Source organism: Columba livia, chromosome 2 (assembly GCF_036013475.1).
Source record: "Columba livia isolate bColLiv1 breed racing homer chromosome 2, bColLiv1.pat.W.v2, whole genome shotgun sequence".
NCBI lineage: Eukaryota > Metazoa > Chordata > Aves > Columbiformes > Columbidae > Columba > Columba livia.
The window spans coordinates 7,627,453-7,642,306 of record NC_088603.1 but is presented as its reverse complement, the minus strand read 5'-3'; the positions used below and the strand labels follow the sequence as shown (position 1 = coordinate 7,642,306).

General features: G+C 41.7%; 1 protein-coding gene and 1 long non-coding RNA gene across 12 annotated transcripts in view; one reads left to right on the top strand and one right to left on the bottom strand.

The window, feature by feature from the left end:
- PRKAG2 (protein kinase AMP-activated non-catalytic subunit gamma 2) overlaps window positions 1-14,854 on the top strand; it is a 234,603-nt gene that overhangs the window by 160,315 nt on the left and 59,434 nt on the right. For all 9 annotated transcript variants that reach the window (XM_065050424.1, XM_065050423.1, XM_065050429.1 and 6 more), the window contains one exon: window positions 524-738. In XM_065050424.1, coding sequence (XP_064906496.1) covers window positions 524-738 — 215 coding nt within the window. The remainder of the gene's footprint in view (window positions 1-523; window positions 739-14,854) is intronic.
- The window catches only part of LOC110366209 (uncharacterized), a 35,988-nt gene that overhangs the window by 13,855 nt on the left and 7,279 nt on the right, over window positions 1-14,854 (bottom strand). Inside the window, exons 2-3 of one of the 3 annotated variants that reach the window (XR_010470869.1) lie at window positions 10,237-11,239; window positions 7,947-9,258 (exon numbers count right to left, since the gene is read on the bottom strand). This is a non-coding gene — a long non-coding RNA (uncharacterized LOC110366209). Of the gene's footprint in view, window positions 1-7,946; window positions 9,259-10,236; window positions 11,240-14,854 lie in introns of those variants that run through there. The other 2 variants (XR_010470868.1, XR_010470870.1) reach the window with 2 other exon arrangements.

Below are 14,854 nucleotides of genomic sequence, written 5' to 3'. Positions count from 1 at the left end.
CTAGTTTGTATAAAGGCATTGCCAGGAGCCTTCTAGAAAGCAGAGTGAGGCTCAGGGGAATTATGCAGTTTCTTTTCGCCTCTGCTCCTAATTTTATTCTAACTGCTGGCTGAGATACTGGTAAAATAATGAAAAAGAAGAAAAAGCAACCATTAAAGCTCTTGAGCTGTTTGCCATGAGATAGAGGTAATCCTGGGACTCACAGGACTATTACAATTATAACAATAAAGCGCTGAGGATCATTTTAGAAATCAGCAATCAGACAGGAGGTTAATACAACACAAACCTCCAGCGCTCTGGCCTTGCCGCTCTGCTTCCCTCTAAATGGATCAGAAAGTTCAACCAGCTGAACAATAAGAGATTTAATAGCAAGGCAGAGCAATTCCCTTTCATAAACGAGGAGGTGAGATACGCACTTTTAGCCTGGGGAAATGTGATAAAAAAATAACAGTTTCACTGTAAAGCTGAGATTTCTGTCAGCTTTTCTTCTGAGCTGATCTTGGGTAATTATTCTCGTTTGCAGCCTCTGGCCTCTCCTCTTCTCCATCTACTCCAACACAAGTGACCAAGCAGCCCACGTTTCCTCTGGAATCCTATAAACATGAGCCCGAGAGACCAGAAACACGGATTCACTGTTCTTCACCTCCGGACACAGGGCAGAGGTTTTCTTTGCCTCCGTCTCAAAGCGCAGCCAAGCCCCCCGTGATGGCTCCGGCTCCCTGTGCTACCTCAAAACCAGTAAGTAAAGCACGTGTCCAGTTTGCCACTGGGAAACGTGCTGCGTGTTCACTGATTCTTGTGTTACAACCGATGGGCTAGAGCGTGTGTGTCCGCACGGTGGAACAGAACATGAATAGCATCACGGGCTTTTGCTGCAGACTTGTCCCAGCTTCTCCCAGTAGTCAGCTCACGAGGCACTGGGAACCCAAAGGTGGTAGCTCCCCTGCTGATTTACCCAAATAGCAACTAATTTTTCTGCTATTCCTGAGTGGGTTTTGCAGTGGCTACAGATCCCAGCGTACGCTGCTGCGATGCCACTTCGGAGAAGGATAAAAATTTATTTAGGATTGTCTTTTATCTGTCTTAAAAGAGCTGGTGAGAGAGCGAGCAGACAGGGGGAGCACATCAAAAAGAAATTCACAGTATGAGCTGCAGGTTTCTGAGTTCCTGCTGCCTCTGGAGTCTGAGCTGCCTGGGACTACCAGTGACTAAGGGCACCAGTTGCTTTCACACCTCCTGCCCCAGCTCAGGGAGGAGAGGGCCGAGAGCAGCACTCCCAGGGTGTTTATCCAGCCTCCCACGCGGTCGAGGTTTCTTCGTAAGAATGGTTTCTTCAGCTCCTGGGAATGCCCAAACTCAGCAGTTCCTGGGAACAGATGAATTCCAGCCTCTGATATTCCCCACCGCAGCACCCGCGCTGCTGCCGTGTCCCTCCTCCCCTGCTCTTTTTGTGCTCCTCTTGCCTTTTTGCTCCTTCTTGCTTTTTCATGTTAATGCCGTTGCCTTAACTTTCTGCCCTCAGTTCCCCTGCCTCATGGAACAAGCAAACCGTGACCTGTCACCAGAGTTAACCACCCTCCATCTGTCTTTCCCCAGCTTTATTTTTTGCTCTTTTTCCTCAGAATAGACAATCTTTGCCATTTTCTGTATCCAGAACTGTAAAGCACATGAAGGTTCCTGAGGTCTGTTTCCCCATTGCATGACTACAAGTTCTGTTTTGTTCCAGTTCTTAGTGATTTATTTAGGAGGGAAGTTTCCTCCCACTCGGCCTGGGAAGCTGGATCTGAATTGGCTCACGCAGTGATCCCCAAACCTTTCGCTTTGTGTTTAGGTGCTGGGTCAGTGTTCACATACCCTATTTTGGGGATCCCTTCTCTAATGGTTAGGAAGTCTCTGCTTTTCAACCTAATTTTTTTTCATGGACAGGTTATGACCGTTTGCTCTTATAATTATTTTCATTCATCATTTGTTACATCCTGTGGTACCTGTAGCCAACCTTTGTTTTTCTAGATTAAGCAAGCCAAGCTCTCCCTGCAAAATACAGACTTTCTGTTCTGCTACTATGCAAAAGTAAATAATTAAAGTATTACATAAAATAAATCCTACACTCAGAGTTAGGGAACTCCAGCACTGACTTTTCTCCATCCAACTCACTGCTGTTCCATGTAAGTTCTAATAGTCATGGACACATAAATCACAAAACTCAAAGGCTCGTAGGACACAAAGCTATTTTGGTAGGTTTCAGTCAATCCGTCACATTATTTGCATATGAATGTATTTATCTGTGTTATGCAGCTACAGAGGAGTCTTTTGTACCTGTTAGAATAGAAGTGGGGAAACAACATAATCTTAGCACATTCCACTGACTGAAAGACTGAAAAGTTCGTATTGTTTTTAATAATTTGCTGATTTGGACAATATGAAGTTGAGTGGAAGATGCCAGAATAAAGAAACAGAATTCTCAGCAAGTATTTATCAACTGTTGTGGTTGCATATATGTATGAGAGAGAGTCTGGACAGCAACTCAATATGTTCGACTCAATTGTCTCCTGTTCAGAAGATGCAGAAATCTATAACTATACAGGATATATAGCACCTGATTATTTTCTATCCTTTGTCCTCGTTTATATCTGAGAACAGTGAGTGTGCAGGGCTGCCAATGAATCATTAGTTTTTTTGGTTTACTTGGGACAGCTACAAATAGACCAACATCCTTGATTTGAGTACTGTATTTCAACCATGTGTTAACAGATACACACTTTCACCATGCACATGCCAATCTGTAAAAGGCAAACTCCATTTCCTCTTTACTTAGATCACCATTGTTCAGCATAACAATTCAAATTATCTTAAAAACACGCTATAAATTATGTGATAAATGGTTTCATAGTGTCCATGCTGTTAGATGCTCAGTTTAATGACAGAGAAGCTTCCATGTTGACATCTGAAATGAGAAGTTGACTCTTATCTACAGGACTCTGTCAACTTGAATCTCATTTACTTATTACATTGTTTAACTAGTGGCGATAATGTGTCAGATCCCAGAACTATTATAAATGATTCATGACTGCTATATATATATATACATATATATGTATTGCAGTAGCAAAGAGGAACCCTTGGACCCAGAGCCGGAAGTATTATTAAAAAAACCGAACACAGACCAGCAGATAACTATAGGAAGGTGCAGTACCAGGACTTGGAACTAATCTTTGCTCATTTTTATAGTTAACTCCATTTGAAGCTGATTTTGTACTTGGTTTTTTTTATATGTTTGAGACTGTGGCATAGAATGGTTAAATCTGTTCAGAAAGAGAGAAGGTATATAAGAGAGAATAAAAGCATTTCTTTCCCAGCAGATGTAATCAAAACCTTTCACGGTTTAGTAGCCTTTAGAACAGTGTATATTTTAAAGTGATTTTTAAACCTTAGATTCTGGCAGGGAGAATAAAAAGTGGGAGACAGTTCCAGACACAGATCCTCCTTCAGCGAGTATCATCTCAAGACAGTATACAAACCTCAGCAATTAACCTCGCGCTAAAGGGATGTCTGTGATAAGCGCTAAGGTCTGGATTTATCCCACCTAACTTTAGAAACCTATCTGAGCTGCTTAAGTCGGGAGCACAGGAGCTCTGGTTGCGTCTGCATCCCACAGAGAGGCACCTGCAGGGGATGAATCAGATCTTCGGGGACAGAACAGCCTTTCGCGCTGGTGATAAAGGGAGTGACTCCGGGTGTTGCGTTTCTGAGGCGCTTCTGCGCGGTGCCTGAAGCTGGATGTGCTGAGGCTGTGACGCACCATTGCAGCAGCTCTTCCAGGCTTTCCTCTGCATTTGAGTCTGTTCCTGCTGCTGGACTTATAGGGTTATAATGAGAAATTCAGCTGATAAGAGATCAAAGCTACACCGATGCACCACATTAAACGGGAAAGGAGCAATTTGATTTGTCACAGTGCAGTTCAGGACTCTGTACTTTGGCCGCGTGTTGTTTGGACTGTGTAACCTTCAGGCAGTAAGTGGTAAATGATAACTCTTCTCTAATGTGACATCACTACTAGCCATGAAAGGAATGTAGAGAGGTTGCAATTTCAATATCCAACTTGTTTGCCCGATTTCCGCTTTGTCCGTATGTTAAAGTGGAATGTAGTGCATTGAGCTGAGTGGTTGTGTACTTTTCATTTCGTCCCTTCTTCTTCCACTTAATAAGACACCACGAAAATAGCAGCATTCCCTGTGTCCTGCAAACACAAGCATTTTTGTGGTACATAATTTCCTTGTCTTTATGGTTCTCCTCTTTCCCAGCATGAGAGGAGTCCAAGCCAGGGAGAAAGATGGTAGCTGGAAACTGAGGAGTTGCCTTTGAGTTTTCTTTTAGTGACAAACAAGGTTGGAGCTTCTTCTGCTCAGAAGACGTGACAAAGGCAGAACATGCTTACAAATGGCCCTTTCTATGATTGTGTAGCGAACCACCATTCTCCAAATAACTTCTGAGCCAAGCAACTTCCCAGCACATTCTCAAAAAGAAGGCATCTCAGCCAGAAGGCAGGCTGAGATTTACTCTAAGCTTGTGTTAAAACTGCAGATACAGCACGCAGGAGGGACTGAAAGAGTCCAGTCTGTACCCGTTTTATACAGTCCATACCCATTTTACACAGTGCTTGCTGCTCCAGCATACGGAAGGGGAGAGACGTAATGTACATTGATTGCCACGAATCTGAACACTGCAAGCGGAATACAAATATATTAGGAAACCAGTGTTTCAGGAAGTTGTGACTGAAGATGTTTTCTTCTAAACCAATAGAAAAGCAAATTAACCAATAGAAAATGATTAAGGTGTTTATTGCATATTTTAAATACTAAGAGGGAGGAAAATATCAAATGTGATATAAAAGATAAGACTAATAGGGAGCAGGTGAATTGAGAGAACTGAATACTAATAAAACGGGAGCTGTAATTAAAAAGTAGTAGTGTGGTGTAGCTGAAGCTTTCTGGTTTTGCAGTATTCAGCCTGAGAGGGAACCAGGATTGTTTCTGCATCTACCTGCTTGTTCAACAGCAGCACTTCCCTGCAAGGTTATTTGTGCTGTTTCTTAGCCAAAGGGTAGTGAACTCAGAACCAGGGCTGCTCACTTGTTCAGCGTGGAAGGTTCTTACATCCCTGGCCGCTGGTGGCGCGGAGCCTGGGAACCAGCCCGGCTCTCTCCAAAAAGCCGTGCCACCCATCAGAGCTGGCTGATTAAAGAGATTTCAACCTGATGAAGAGAACAGAAGAGCGTTCTTTGATTCTGATGTTGTCTTTTAAAAAAGGGAGGGAAAAGGCTGGGAAAAAAAAGGAATCCAGTCTGCAAATGTACAAGAACTCTCTACTTCAGCATTCATGCGGTTTAAGGCAACATATTAGAGTGCCAGGGCATTACTGTGATTCAGCTTTGATTTAGATTGCAGTGAAGTGGTCACAGAATGGCCATCACTGACCAGGCAAGGAAGCTCTTGCAGTGCTGGAGTGTCCAGGCCAGGCCTAAGTGCCTTAATACCAGCACTTCTCTGGGGAGATGATTCTATTCTCTAGCAAATCCTACAGGCTGTAACAAGCTGTCATTGTTTCAACATTTCTCCCTAGGGGAACTTTTGCAGGCCACGTGAAAGGGTGTTTCATTTAAAAATGGTACATATTTGTCCAACAATTTTCATGTATCTAATTAGTTGCAAACACCGTAAATGAATAGCTTTTGATGAACTAGGTAAGAATTAGATACCATATTGATGGAAAAATGTCTTGAGCCCACCTGATATGATTTCAATCTCATTTGACGGAGCAACATGGTGGCTCCACGGAATTGAATGTAGGCTCAGCTCACAGGAGAATTACTTCATATGGCTGGAAAGTCCATAGAGATTCAGTGGAATAAAGAAGAAATGAACCAGTAAACTCATTGGAACTGAATATTACAAAACCAGAAAGCTTCAGCTACACCACACTACTGCTTTTTAATTACAACTTCCATTTTATGAATATTCTGTTCTCTCACTTTACCTTCTCCCTATTAGTCTTATCTTTTCTATCACATTTGGTATTCTTCTCTCCCTTAGTATTTAAAATACGCAACAAACACCTTACTAGCTATTTTCTATTGGCTAATTTGCCTTTTTTTTTTTAAAGCTACTTATTTGTTTTAGAACAAAAATCTTCAGTCACAACCTCCTGAAACACTGGTACCCTAATTGTATTCTGGTTGCTGGGTTCAGATTCAATCTTAGGATGCAGAGAAATTGTATTGCATAAAGACGATTTTTTCTTCCCCGAGGAAATGTGTATCTATATCAGCTTGTGGCTTTTTCTGCAGCCACAGAGATAATTTAATCAACTATCTATGGATTCACTCAGTGGATAATTTATTTTAATGCCATAAAGTGCTACAGTTCCTGTTCCTCCTAGTCCTAGATCAAAAGGAGAAAGGTGAGGTGGAAAGGATGAGTAGCCACAATGTGGAGTCCAATCAATCCCCAGCTTCTTTGACAGCGCTCGCAGGGCTATAAGTAGCTAAGACTATTAAAACCACAGCACCTATGAGTCTTTTTTGTGATACACATCAGTACCAAAATCATGACCCCAGCATCTCGAAGACAGACTTAGCAGCTTAAAGCTGAGTTACTTTTATCACCCTAAGTCCTGCACTATGCATGGTATAAAAAGGCTAAACCTCAAGATCAGCCTCATAAATAGGTAACTTTTGAATAAGTAACGTGATGTGAGGGGGTGCTTTGACTGCCTGGTTTGACCCACTGAACTGATTTCTCATGGCACAGTATATTTCTGAATTTTAGACTTGTTAAAGCGTCCAGCTATTTTGCTAGAAGGTCAGAACTTCTCATAAGAGTAAGATCTACTAGCAATTAGAAGCCAGGTACTTAGTCTCTGATTTAATGCAAAGCTGCAGCTTAATATAGGATTGCTGGCAGTTTCTTACCAGCTGGGTAGTTTTGGAACACAAAAATTATTCACCATTTAGCCTGTTTATTCACAGAGCAGTAGGGATTATAGACCAAAGTCTTCCCATGAGAACGGAGGAGAGATGCACAGTTTTGAACCTGTTCTGTTGCACCGTGCTTGCTTATGTATTGGACCAGAGGGAAAATACAGCTCAGAATAAGCAAAAAATGCTTCGGGGAGGGAACTCTACAAATTCATTATCATCTTCATTTCTCTAAGCCTAGTTTTGTCTATATTGTATTTTTAGATAAACTGTCTTTAATGGCCAACAGAGCTTTAAAGAATGTAAAATGCTGGTTGATGCCAAAAAGACATGGAGTACATAGAGCAGAGCTATTCCTTTCTCACTTCCCCACAACGCTCCCCAGTCCTTTCCCCCAACTGGGAGAAATAAATTGTTGAAGTTGGAGAAATAAGGGGGACATCGCAAATAACACTCACTTCTGTATGGCTTCTTTCCCCCGGCTTTCACATGCTGTAGTGTCACTCTCTGCTTGAGCATGAGGAGAGCGATACAGCTCTTTAAAAATACAGCTTGTGCTTGTTTATTTATATTTTTTAATTTATTTTAAGATTACAATCAAGTAAGTTTGGCCGTTTGAAAGTCAGCTGCATGGGCTGCTGACTCAGAAGAGGACTAGATACCATCTTGGCAGCAGCTTGGAAAAATGTTTCCATTGTGCTGGTGAAATGAATGCAAAATATTGATTCTTGGAGCTTGTTCACAACAGCGTTCTCAGCTGGTACTGAGGGTGGGGCATTTGTAGGAAGACAATAATGATTTGTGTGTGCCCAAGGTATGCATAATCTTATTTGTTGATTAACAAAGGACAAGGCTTAAAAACTGAAGTATAAACTGGTGAAGTAATCAACAGAGAATAAAAAAAAAAAGGTAATGGAGGCAGAAGGTCAGCAAAAGATGGGGAGGGGACAGAATTCAAGAGGGGAGGTTTTAATTTTGTATTTTTGCATGTTTAGGGTTATAGAAAATCACCAGTGATAAGATTAATACCTTATACTTTTGAAATTTCCCTCTTTTTTTTTTTTTTCACTTAAAACCGCACAAGCCAGGGCATCTCTGGCATGTAGAAAGTCTCCTTCCTTGTACCTCCAAACAAAAAGTTACCAGTTGCTATTTTGTGGTGTATGAGCACATATGATTCAAGCAGAAAAATAAACATGATTCTTGCCCCGAGGACCTTATTGTCCAAGAGCCTGATCTAGCAAAACAGGCCAGGCAAATTCTGAACCCGTACCAAAGCACTGGCCTAAACAGGACTGTTCCTAAGCACTATTTCCAGTATATGCTGGCAGAATAGATTCTCGATGTAACCGTAACGTAGCCGGCAATGGCAGCAGGCACTGGAGAAAGGTAACCTGAAGGTTACAGCCCCGTGTTTGGTTGAGGTTTTATGTGTTTATGTTGCTGAATCTCAGGTGCTGTTTTGTTTTGGTTCATGTCAATGTGATGGTGGCCTTGATCCAGGAAAGCACTTAAATGTGTGGTTAATTTTAAGTACGTTGGTAGCCCTGTTGGAGTCAACAGTACTAGAGCACTTAAAGCTGTGTGCATGCCTCGTCACTTTGCTGGATCAGGGGTTTTCTACAATTTAATTGACTATTAGAACACTTAGAAATGACTAGCACAAGTACTGAAGATGAGAAAGGAAGCTGATGGACAGACAGAGCATGGAAAAAAAGAGCTGGGGAAAACATTAAAGGTTCAGGAAAGACTAAGTGAGGGAAAGAGCTTGGGAATCAGAAGAGAGCTCCCGGCGACAATGGAAAATATCTGATCGTTGAGTGGCAGGGAGAGCAGCAGCTGCAAGATTGCTATCTGCCTGCTGCTGGGTGTTTGGCCTTTCAAGCTTTGGGTGTTGGGATTGTAGTTACTTGGAAACATTTGTGGTGTGTACTACCTCAGGATCCAGCTCCTTACAGAAATGGAAACAGCTATTGATGACGAAGGTTCCTCTGCAGCCCTTCAGCGTGATGACAGCGACCACACGAGAGCACGTCCCACCAGACCTGTTGCACACCCGGACAAGCTGCTGCCCAAGCCGGTTTCTTAGGGAGCACAGTGAGGAATATTTTCCATGGAACATATCTTCAGGAAGAGACAGCAGGGTGCTGCACAAAGGGAGGTAATACAAACTGGTCACCAAGTAGTTTCTTCCATCATCCAAGATTCGTGGTTACATTGTGGAGAAGAGGATGCCTTCTGCAGCCTTGCTTCTTCTCCTCATGGCCTCAAGCATTTGGCTGTTGCTGTTTTAGAGAAGAAATTTTGGAATCCAAGGAGCATTTCAGTTGCAGAGTTTTTAAGGAAAACAAGAATTTAGAAAGGAGAAAAATCGAGTACCAGTAGCTGGGGAATGCTTTAGAGATCAGAGAGAGCTGGCTGCAGCCACCTGCCCTCTCAGAGGTCACTTACAAGCCTCTAAGTCACTTGGTCTCACAGTGCCACAGTTTCCCATTTATTAAAAAAAAAGGGGCGGGCGGGGGGTAACACTTCTCTAAGTCAAAGAGGTCTTACAATGATAAATACACAAAAGAAAGTTCTGCAGAACTCAGATATTTGTAGAACAGGAGCTGCAAGTGGCTTAAGATAAGTAAACCATAGATAGCATGTGTTGTACTTAAAGTTTGTAGCAACAGACTTTTAACTGCAGACACTAATTGTGTATAGGAAGCTAAAATGTTTTCAGAGCACATCAGGATTTACACAACAGATCATTGTAAAGCCGGCAGTTCTTCCGAGTTCTGTGTTTATTTTAGAGCTTCCTTTAAAACAGTTATCCATTCTCAAGAATGGATAATTTTCAAAGAATTATCACGGGACATTCTGTCCTGTACATTACATAAGGATTAGTATATAGACACACAAAACTTGATGTAGTGCACTGTAATGTAGATTTGCTCATTAGTAGTTGTTTTTACCACAACTAGCCATGAAATTGCTGTAAAACCATGAAGCAATATAATGTCTACCTAAGCCTATTAATGATCTTAAATAAATAGTTACTGTTTTTCTAGAGATCCATTGCCAGGCATCTATTCCAAACTCGGTGTGCCTTTCCCAAGAGCTTAAAATATCATCAAAACAAACTAAAAATGAATATAACAACCCCTGAAATGTCCAAGCCGACTGAGTCCCCCTTCTTGCAGGAATGTCCCATGCTGTCTCTCACCAGCCCTTACTTGGGCATCTCCTGAGAACAACCCAGCTGAAACGCCAACGCTTACCCCAAACGGCCAAGGTTGAGGGCGTTCTCGGCCTTGCCAGCCCCACGGCAGTTTCCCTCCCGCTCTGCCATCGCTCCACGAGCAGTTTCAGCTGCTCCCTCAGACAGCACAGGTAACAGCCCTACATACCAAAGGTCCAAAGCTCTGAGAACTTGTCATCTCAAAAGATGACGCTCTCTGTCTCAACAGATCATTAATTTTGATATGCAACCATTTTGGCAGAAACAACCACTTTCAACTCAAACTACTGACTGAGTTATTTAATTTAATATTAAACTGCCTTTTTTTTTTAATTTAAGTTAAACTAACACTGATTTTCCGGTCTGCTGCCTAAGCGTGCTTCAGAAGTGAAGAGGCATCTCCTTAGGGCTTCTACACAATTTAATGTAGAGTAAGTAGAATTTAATCTCGATTTTACTGATATCAGTGCCAATTTTTCTGATTGAGAAAGGCTAGATTCTCTTGTGGCTCAACTATTACCTTGTAATGACAACATAAACCAGTCCATTTTCATACCGCTGTTAATTGGGAGGTACCACTCTGTGTTAATACAGAAGGCTCCTCAAACAGGCTGTTGAATATTGAATGCAATATTATTTCCATGTTTTGAGAGCCTGTGATAAGCGATAACAAAAAGCCCTAAGGAAGCATGTCAATAAATAATTTCAGCTCTTTGTGGACATTTAACCACAGACTAAACCCCTGTCTAAGTTCATGCACTGGTGAACCCAGTGTTTGCCATATTCACACACCTTGCTGGAGGTGAATCCCTGGTCCTTAGTGTGGAACTAATTTGACTGTTTTTCAATTCTGATTCCTGAACACAGGGAAAAGCCTTACCGGTATTTCCATGACTCTTTATTATATTGTTTGTAGTCATAAAATATTTAGCTCAGACATTTGATATGCTTCTTGCTCAGCACAGTCCTTGCTTCGTTCCTTCCAGATGGTGTCAAACCACAGGCCCAATGCAGAGGATGATCTGGTTTCACCTGTGGTGTACCTGAAATGATGGAGGGATATAGTTAAGTGGCTGTCAAAAGGGAAAGCACACACGACAGAATGAAGATATCCATTGCATGTTGCTGTCATTGCTGATTTCTTCTGTGCATAACAACAAACGAGCAGCAGTGCACGAAAAGTAGGCCTGGAGTGATCAGCAGTAGATCTGGAAGTAACTCAGGAAGAGGGTTAGGTTCCTAAAGTTATGCACATTCGGTGCCATCTGAAAACTAGTTTTTTGTGAAAAGATTATTTATTTGGAGATTACAGGTCCACCATAGGCTCTGTGTTGGAAGAAGTTTATTCATATATTGGTTTGTTTATGCCTAATAGTAGCTACTCTGATAACAGACTTCACAAGCTTTAGTGGGGCCACAGATGGCACTCGGTCCTGGAGTTTGTCACCTGTGGGGTGGGCTTGACATCTAGTGCAAACACACGGCCTCCGAGTGCTCTGAGGAAGTCCTTCTTAGGGGTTTAATGTTCTCCTAGAACTGCATCGAGAAATACTTCATTATCTTTGCCTGTCTCTTTGAGATCGCTTTCAAATACTCCTGGAGCCCTATTGTGATAAGCTCTGCAGAAAGCACCTATGGTGCAGCTCATTTGTTCCCTGTGTACCGCGAAGTTACCTGCTGCTTAGTGCAGCTCGTGCCACAGGGTGAATTATTTGTTCAGTCCAGTTCTCTGGAAATTTCCTGAAGTTTTGTCAAGACCGTGGGTGATTCAGCTCTGAGCTGAAGGTAGCCTCTATTTTTCAGTAAACCACCCTTGTCATTCTGACCTCCATCATCCTTCTAACATTTAGGCTCAATAGATCTGCTTCCAGCCTTTCAAAACTGCTGATCGTGAGCATGACTTTTAACAGTAGGCTACTAATAGGTTACTAGAATTTTGAAGAGTTTATTCAAGCCTGAAGTGCGGTATCGATTAACTTCAGGCTCTGTTAGGGAAACGGTGTTTCATTTTAAGTTTAAAAATATCATAATTGAAAGCTTGTGTAATAAGTGTTTGCACAGTGAAATCACTATCCATGACTGAGGCTTTGAAACATAAACACTAAGATGAAGAAAGTGAAATGGTGTAGAGTAAATGTTTTTATTTAAATCAGATTTGGCTCTTGAGCATTTTTTTTAATTTGTAATTCTCGGTGGCCTCCATTCTGCAGATTACTCATCAGTACTCTGGCCTCAATCCAGCTAAAGTACTTAAGTAAGTGCTTAACTTTAACTAACACAAATAATCCTGTATTCAATGCCAGTAAATGAAGACCCAAGTAAATGTGGGCTCATGCTAACTCCTCCATTCATTTTAAATTAGTGGATGCTTACTTGTTTTTTACCATTAGTATTATCTTAATTTGTTCTTTTGGTTTTGTGTTGTGTTCTTGGTATTGTTTTTGGTTTTTTAATCTGTGCTTGTCACAACAAAATATCTACTGTAATCATGCTTATTACCTGATTAGTGTAGCTTTCTCCAGCAATAATTTCCCCTTGCTCTCAACCGTGCCCCTCAGTGTGATGAGAGGTAGGGCCTATTTCAAATGGTCTAAGGAGCACTCAGGCATATGTGTGAAAACAGCTAAAGTATATCTTTTCGAGCATATATGATAACAAACATTTAAGATAAGAACACTTTAAAACTCTGGAATAGATTAAAACAGTAAGTGGCACCCCTGTGTTTGCAGAATCAGGTAGCACGCTTGTAACATCACTGTTCTTAACAAGCTCAGGTTAGTTCCTCACAAGTACTTAACTTGTTTGAACTTTGTGTTAAAAAGAACAGAATTTAAATTATTAGGCTGTTTGATTCATAACGTGCCACACTGATTATATTTATTTATATTCCACCTCTATTCTCCATGAGTAATCTGAGGAATGAATATTGGCCACAGAGGCTTATGTCGAGAATGCCTCAGCTATTCTTGACTCAAGAATAGACTCCTTACCTAAGTTAGAACCAGACACACATGTAGAGATGAGAGGTGACCAACACAAGTCCTGCCTCTTCTCCACTTCTGCCTTGAACTCTCTGTAAGAATTCAGCCAGGGATCTGGACTATTCCTTGGTCTTCTAATTCCTTTGAAGTTTATTTTTTAGAAGTGCTTAACTCTTCTGTCACTGGTATCATTTTTTTTTCTCAAAGTGAGGTGCTGCAGGACACTGTTTGTGTGTAAGACAGATTCCTTGTTTCTGATGTTAGACCAAAGGAAATTTTGTAAATCTGTCCTGTGTCTCGGTTAAGTCGGTGACACAAGTCACTGGGATTAAACTACAAGTTCATTTCGATGCAGACATATTTAGGAAGGGCTCGCCACTCAAAATGTGAAATCACTCTGCACATTCAGTTCACATGTCTTTAGGGGGAACAAATTGCAACACTCAGTACGGTAATTGCAGTGAAGATTTAGTAGAAATGCAAGTTGTCCATTTCATCATCCTTAGCACAGAATGCACTCCTATTTTCCTTCTTTTTTTTTCTTTTTTTGAGGATTTGGCTAAATTTGATTGTTGTTCCATTTATGTTATCCATTTAATCTACTAAAGATTTTAAAGGAAATCATTAGAGTAATCTTCAACTTCACCATACAGTATTAGAAATATATATAGAATATATACACTTGCTCCATCATTTTCATACCTGCTGCAGGATATTTGTGTCTCTAATGCACAGAGGGCCTTGCAGATTAGGGTCAGAGAAACAAACTGGCACCAGTAAGGGTCCAGTGAAGAACATAAAATGCCAATACAGAGTGCATTTTCTATTCCAGGTTTTGTTACAGGATTTGGTTATTGTGTTCTAAACAAAGTGTAATCCCTGAGCCGTCACCACCTTCGTTTATACATGCTACACACTGCCATGATTATAGCATCTAATATGGCATATTTCAAAAGCCTTTTAAGACTAGAGCAAATTTTATTGCATTCCTTCTGGGTACAGGAAGAAAAAACTTGAATCCAGTATTTTGTAGGAAGCATCACCTTCCTTACTAGTTTGTTTGGTGCTGGAGCAGAAATTCATAGAATCAAAGAATGTTAGAATCGTTTTGGTTGGAAAAGATCTTTAAGATCATCGAGTCCAGCCATTAGCCCAGAACTGCCAAGTTCACCTCTAAACCATGTCCCTAAGAACCTCATCTACATGCCTTTTAAACCCCTCCAGGGATGGTGACTCCACCACTGCCCTGGGCAGCCTGTTCCAATGCCTGACAACCCTTTCTGGGAAGAAATTTTTCCTAATATCCAATCTAAACCTCCCCTGGCACAATTTGAGGCCATTTCCTCTCATCCTGTCACTCGTTACTTGGGAGAAGAGACCAACCCCCTCCATGCTCCAAGCTCCTTTCAGGCAGTTCAGAGATCAGAAGGTCTCCCCTCAGCTCCTGTTCTCCAGCTGAACCCCCAGGTCCCTCAGCCGCTCCCATCACACTTGTGCTCCAGACCCTCACCAGCTCTGTTCCCTTCTCTGAACTCGCTCCAGCTCCTCAAGGGCTTTCTTGTTGTGAGGGGCCCAAAACTGACCCCAGGATTCAATGTTTGGCCTCACCAGTGCCCAGCACAGGGGGACGGTCACTGCCCTGGTCCTGCTGGCCACACTATTCCTGACACAAGCCAG